Raw genomic sequence first — 6,515 nt, forward strand, 5'->3', positions numbered from 1 at the left:
CCAGAGGGAATGAACAGACAGATAATCATCAAGTGATCCATCCCCTGTCACCCATTCCCAGCTTCTAGCAAACAGGCTAGGGACACCATTCTTGCCCATCCTGGCTAATAGCCACTGATGGACCTATACTCCATGAATTTATCTAGATTTTTTTTGAACCCTGTTATAGTCTTGGCCTTTGTATTCTGTGCTGTAATTGAACTCAATATATTTGAAAATGTAGAAAACACCCAAAAATATTGAAATAACTGGTATGCTATTATTGTTTAATAATGAAATTAATCACAATTAATTTTTAATTGCTTGACAGCCCTACACACAATATCATATTTCAAAGTCACTTTCAACGAAGAACACCACTTTAAGTGTTCAGAGACCTGGTGGATTTTCCTCCAAAATTTCCTTTACCTGTCTGTGTTTCTAATTTTAAAACTTTCAACAATCCATCTTCTCCACCACATGCTATGAAACCTTGGTCCTTGTTCCAAGATATACATCTTAGCTGAACATTACCAGGAATTGCAATCTGTAAGAAAAAAATATTTTTCCATTAGAATTGATTAATAACAATGTCTTATTTTGAAAACACCTCAACCACAAACACTAAGCAAATACACTTGGGATACTGTGCATCATAATATAAATTGTTCCAGCAACTTATCAGAATTGTAAGCACATTACTACAATTAAAAGTTGATAGAATACAGTAAAGGCCATTCATGTAAAGTTATACAAAGATAAACAAATCAAGGGAATCAAATATAGGGAAGGGGAAGTGTAACAGTAATAATCAATAAAAATAGGATATTTCTTAAAACATCTAACATAGGGGTCCACTTATTTATCTTCCACGTCAACTGCTCCGATTTGTGAGGGAAGGTGCCAAACACTGGGGGAGAAATGGATAAGGACACTGGGGATTTGCTCATGTTGGACTTACAGGGAGCTCTCTAGGGTGCCTAAGAAAGGCAATTTCGGAGCTGTAGTTCCTACATCTCTTCAGTGCTCAGGGCCATAACCTAGCTCTAGACTGCAGGCTTGATGCAGAAATTAATGTGGGAAGGTCTCTGCCTTACGTCAGCCTGGAGGCCAGCCTAGGCCAGTCTCATGGCTCTCGCCCTCCTGGCCTTAAAATCGGTACGAATCTGCCCCGCAGCCCGGCACCGCTGCTCGATAGGATCAGCTGTGAGGGGAGGCTGCAGGAAAGAGGCCCCCCCTCCCCCGCTCCACACCCCGGGCAGGCCAGGAGCTTTAGCCGCACCCTGCAGCGGGGGGCCCGGAGGGAAGAGACCGGAGCCAGGGCAGCGCTAGGGCTGGAACAGATCCCAGCTCTCCCAGCCCCCTGCTGCTTTTGGGAGGGGGCGGCAGCGCTGGGGAGAGGCCCCTGCCTGCGAGTAGCGGAAAGGGCCCGGCATCTCGGCGGAGGCTCCCGCTAGGCCTGTGACCCCAGCCGCAGGACGGGCTCGGTGCTGGCGACGCGGGGCTCTGCCCCGCCCTCCTGGGAAAGGCCGCCGGGTCACTCACCTTTTTGCTCAGGTAGATGAACATCCTGCGGAGACCAGGGGCGGGAAAATGGGGGCAGCAGAAGCCCGTGGGGGGAGGGGCTCGGCCCAGGAGTGATTGGAAGGGGAGCGTGTTACCGTTGCTTCCCTAGCAACCCGGCTTCCCTGGTAACCGCCGCCGGAGCGCGCCCCGGAAGTAAACACATTCACTTCCGGGGCGGTATGACGATTTCCAAGATCTGCCCCATCGTTCTGTCCCTCCCAGCCAGCCTGCCTCCCCTCACCCCACCCGTGCGGTGAGCGGGGACGGGGCTTCTGCAGCCCCGTCGCGTCCCGGTTTGTGGCCGGCGCCGCCCAGAGCAGCCGGCGGGGGACGCTCCCTTGGGAGCTGCTGACCCTGACCGCGGCTCCTTCCTGTGGGTCCCTGAGGGCGGTGGGATGTGGGGGCGCCTCCCTCCCCAAGTCTGCGCGGAGCGGGCTCCGACTCGGGCCCCTTCCGCTCACACACTCCTCCGTGTGTCGGGACAGCAGGCTCTGGGGACCGGGCGGGGGGGGCTAGGGTCTGGACTGGGTCCAAGCCCTGCCAGTTTGTAGTGTTGACGCAGGTCTCGCCGCGGATCTGAGTCAGAAGCGCGGTGTAGTGCAGCGTGGGGTAGTTAGCAGGACTGTGAGAGCTGGGCCTGGCTACTGGGAACCTGGGTTCACAATGCAGTGTGGAGCCTCTGGCCCAGCCTTAGATACACTAGGCCACAAGTCTGGGTCCCACAGACCCATGCTTAATGTGCAGCGTAGACAAACTTTAGGGAGGCCCACACGGCTCAGCGTTATCACACCTCTGTTATTCACATCAAGGCAATAGGAAGGCAACTCCCATATGCTGCTAACACTGCATTCTCTAGCTCATCCCCACCCAGGCTGTCCCTGGCCCTGATCTCAAGTGGCTGGTGCCCAGGGAGCCCTATATGACAACCTGCTGCCTCAGGACCCAGGCATGTAAACTTGACACAGTACTGATTGGGGGGACCTGTTTTTGAGGCTGTAGTGAAGCACAGCCCCCCTAAGTCATGCTGTTTCCTCTCACCAGTTGAGGCTAGTGCGATTCCCTGGTTCATACCCCCTTACCACCACCCTTGATCTTATTGTATATTTCCCATAAATGCTTGTGTTGTATAGGCCTAGGTTAACATTTTTGAACCCACCTAAGACCAGGTTCCCAAATATATTTATGAATCCAGCCTACAGGACAAGATTTTTAAAGGTATTTAAGCATAGGTGCTGAAGCAGCCACAGAAAAAAAAAATAGTGGGTGCTTGGCACACACCAGCAGCCAGCTCCCCACACTGCCTCCCATCCATGGGCAGCCTCCACCAATCAGTGCCTCCCACCTGCCATGGGGTGCAGGTTTTGTAGTGGGAAGGAGCAAGGACAGGGTATGCTTATGGAAGTGTGGAGAATGGAGTGGAGTCGGGTCTTGCGGAAAGGGGTGTGGAGGTGGGGTGACTGGGGAGGTGAGCACAACCAGGGAACCAGAGGAATCCAGCACCTGTGTATTTAAGCATCTGAAGATGAAAAAAGGTGCCTTGTGGGATTTTCAACAGTGTTTAATTCCATGGCTGGGAAGAAGCTATTTGTAATTTGGTAGAAGTCACGTAAAACCTCCCTGAGCACTTAAGTTTCTGCCTCCGGGCACATGCATTGCTTCCTCCCTATAGCCATCTGGACACCTCTCTCTCTCTTATCTAAACCCAGTGATTCACAAACCAGGGGAAGATGGCACTCATCTGCTTAAGCAGGGGCTCTCAGACTGGAGGTTAGGACCCTACAGGGGGTTGTGAGGTTATGGGGGGGGGGAGTCATGAGCTGTCAGCCTCCACCCCAAACCCTCCAGCATTTATAATGGTGTTATACAAATTAAAAACAGATTTTTATAATGGGGTGGGATGTCACACAGAGGCTTGCTATGTGAAAGGGGTCACAAGTACAAGTTTGAGAACCACTGTGCTTGAGTCTTATGCAGGACCTGATTTTGTAGGTGTGCTTAGACGCCTAACCTACTGGCTTCCATTCATAATCTGATTACAGGAAGAGGAAGTACCTCTGCCTACCTCCACTTGCATGGGATATGGGAGATCCAGGTTCAATTCTCCAGTTTCTGCCAGAGGAAGAGAAAGGACATGAACAAGAGGAGTAGGATAAATATGGAATTGGAGTTATCTACATTTAAGCTAAGAAAATAGATGTGTTGTAAAGAAAGGCCCTGACAAGGAAATAGAAGGGAAAGGCCTCTTGAAAATACTAAGTTATATGGCCAGAAGGAATGGAAGAGGGAGGATGTCTGGTTCAAAGAATAAGATAAAGGTTCTAAAAAGAAGGCTTCTGACCGATAGGGGTGACTGCAGATGGTTTTAAATAATACAAAGAATGTCTTAAAAATGAGCCTGCCTCTCATGCATCAGTGTTAAAGCCTAGGTGCAATAGAAAACACTGTTGAGCACAAAGAAGGAGTGGAAAGGCCTTGGGGAAAAGGAGGTTATAAATCTTATCTGCATTAAGGGTGAACTGTCTCAAATTTTTTAGCTAAAAGTTAGGCAATGTCTCTGCCAATTACTGTTTGTTAAAGGGTATAAAAAAACTAAACTCTTAAAGAGTTTGTTGCTAATACCTGGCTGCCCATGTTGGAGGTGACCAATATGGGTCTAAGCACCCCTGGGAATAGCCCTTTGTAAGGGGCTTGATCAAATGCTGTTACTGTTTGGATGCAGTAAATTGCTTATTATTTAGGCACATTTAGAGCAATTGTGAAAGTACCATTTGGGCTTTGGATTCAATAAAGGAAGTTATGGTTAAATTAGTGTTTAGTAGTTTCCCATATTATTAATTTCAAATATTAGAATTCCAACAGGGGAACTCCCACCTCTCAGAAGGTTACCCTAAGCACAGAGCTCTGGGGTACTCTGCTGTGGATGCTCCCTCAATCTCCTGTTGAAGCTGTTCTAGTATGAACCAACTAAAAGAGTGATTGAAGCATGGGCACTGGACTCAGGGCATCCACCTGGGAGGTTGTAAGCCAGTGTTAAGGTCTCCAGAGTCATATTCTCTCCCCCTCTGTCTGGTCTAATAACTATTCCACAATGGATAAATACTTAAATATAGTCATTGAGCCATATCAGACCATGAACAGCAGTGTAGTGTTGTCACTATGGTTAATGTTTCAACAGCACTCCACTTACTGACTTTATGTTTTTAGATATATTTTATTGCTGTAAAAAAAAAAAGTGTGTGTGTGTGCGTGGGGGGGGGGGGGCGGGGGCAGGAAATCTTTAATTTCAAAACAAAACAAAACTATTCCTTGGAGACAGGCATTTTAAAAGTAATTTTACAGATTGTGCTCTGAGTCAAGTTCATAAGTATTTCTTTTAAAATGGAATTTTTAAGTCCTTACTCCATGCGTCTTATCCTGCAATCCTGATTAATAATTCAGTCACATTGGGGCAATGTTTTAAATATGTCAAACTGGTGGTTTTCTATGTTGATATTTTAAGGAGCCATGCTACAAATCAATACACTGCTAAATACAATGATTCATATCTTCCACAACTCCAAATCAAGGACAGTGTCTCATTGACTATAATAAAAATGAGCATGGAAACATCTAGTCAGCATCAGTTAATATAAATACTGTCTGCAACAGATGCAAGATAAAAAGCTTCTAACAGTGTGCTGATCTTAATTTTACTTTTGGATAGTGTACACTTAATACAGTCTGATTTAATGGACTAATACTTAAGGTATTAATTTTCACTCCACATAAAACCATGATGTAATTTTGTACATTATATATCCAATGCAAGATGGAGGTTTATTTTTTTCCTGTATTTACTTTTAAATGGAGAATAAAAAGTTACTGAAAAACCAGCATATACTGTACAGCTTTATAGTACATACTGAAATACAGCCATTTTTAAAATTAGTTGTATATAACATGGTCGCAGTGACCATAACCTAGGACCCCTGCATGGGACACTAGTTTTATTAGTGAGACCAATGCATTCCTGGAGGTCTTTGACATGTGGCCAATAATACTAAAGCAACTGTTGTGCTTAGCTAGTTTTAATTTGCATGTCTTATGACACAACTAAGAACAATTGCTTTTAAGTGACCCATAGTAGTTCTAGTACAAGCTCCCACTCGTACTGATACACTTGCAACTTCTTGGACACATCTAGTGATTAATTAAGGACAACAGTTCGCAGCTAGAGTTCTGTCAAGCTCAATTTACACTCTCAACTGCAATTTTCAAAACAAACAAAACTCCTTTCTAGGCCAAATGGAAAAAAAGGTTTGAAGAACAACTACTACAGCAGCATATCTGGAGATCTCAAAGCAGCTTCAAACAATTAAGGTCTGCAACACCTCTGAGGTACCCAGTTTACCTCTGCACCTGCTTTTCTTAACACAGGTAGAGTCTGGTCCTGTGAAGTGCCAAGTTGAGTGCCTGACTTCAATGGAAGCTACATGTGCTGATCATCAGTACACAGTCAGATCTATTTTAACAGGAAGTTAAAGGTGCAAGCTGTATGTCTACTAGTAACCCTGAAAAAAAAGTTAGCTATTTGCAATAAATCTTATGAATAAGCTGAAGCCATGTTCTTTGGTACAATATTACCTCAGAGACAGCTATTGTCTGGTTTCTGAAGGACCTACTACTTGGGGTGAAGCTGTTGATTTAGTGATCTTAGCCTTTTATAAATTGAAATAGCTAGATTCCCTGGAACCCCTGGTTCAAATCCCAGTACTGCATCCTGCTAAGATAGATAAATTGAGTCCCATGCACTTTCCTAGGTTGGGGAGGGATTTCAGATTAGACCTTACAAAAAGCAGTTGTGAATTTTGTTGAAGAACTGTGGATGTCCACGGTAAGTGTTTTTATTAAGGTTCCATTCCAGAAACTGGTTAACAGAAAGCCTGGTTTATCCTTATTAGTTAACATACAAGCCTTAGATTTGTTGCTTT

At 45.5% G+C, this 6,515-nt stretch overlaps 2 protein-coding genes across 3 annotated transcripts in view; one reads left to right on the forward strand and one right to left on the reverse strand.

The window, feature by feature from the left end:
• The window catches only part of WDR35 (WD repeat domain 35), a 73,909-nt gene extending 72,225 nt beyond the window's left edge, over positions 1 to 1,684 (reverse strand). For both annotated transcript variants that reach the window (XM_050950668.1, XM_050950667.1), the window contains exons 1-2: positions 1,525 to 1,684; positions 409 to 526 (exon numbers count right to left, since the gene is read on the reverse strand). In XM_050950668.1, coding sequence (XP_050806625.1) covers positions 409 to 526; positions 1,525 to 1,548 — 142 coding nt within the window. In that variant the 5' untranslated portion in view covers positions 1,549 to 1,684. The remainder of the gene's footprint in view (positions 1 to 408; positions 527 to 1,524) is intronic.
• The window catches only part of LOC127049709 (uncharacterized), a 1,018,748-nt gene that overhangs the window by 554,837 nt on the left and 457,396 nt on the right, over positions 1 to 6,515 (forward strand). The window lies entirely within an intron of this gene.

The sequence above is a fragment of the Gopherus flavomarginatus genome, chromosome 4, assembly GCF_025201925.1.
Source record: "Gopherus flavomarginatus isolate rGopFla2 chromosome 4, rGopFla2.mat.asm, whole genome shotgun sequence".
NCBI lineage: Eukaryota > Metazoa > Chordata > Testudines > Testudinidae > Gopherus > Gopherus flavomarginatus.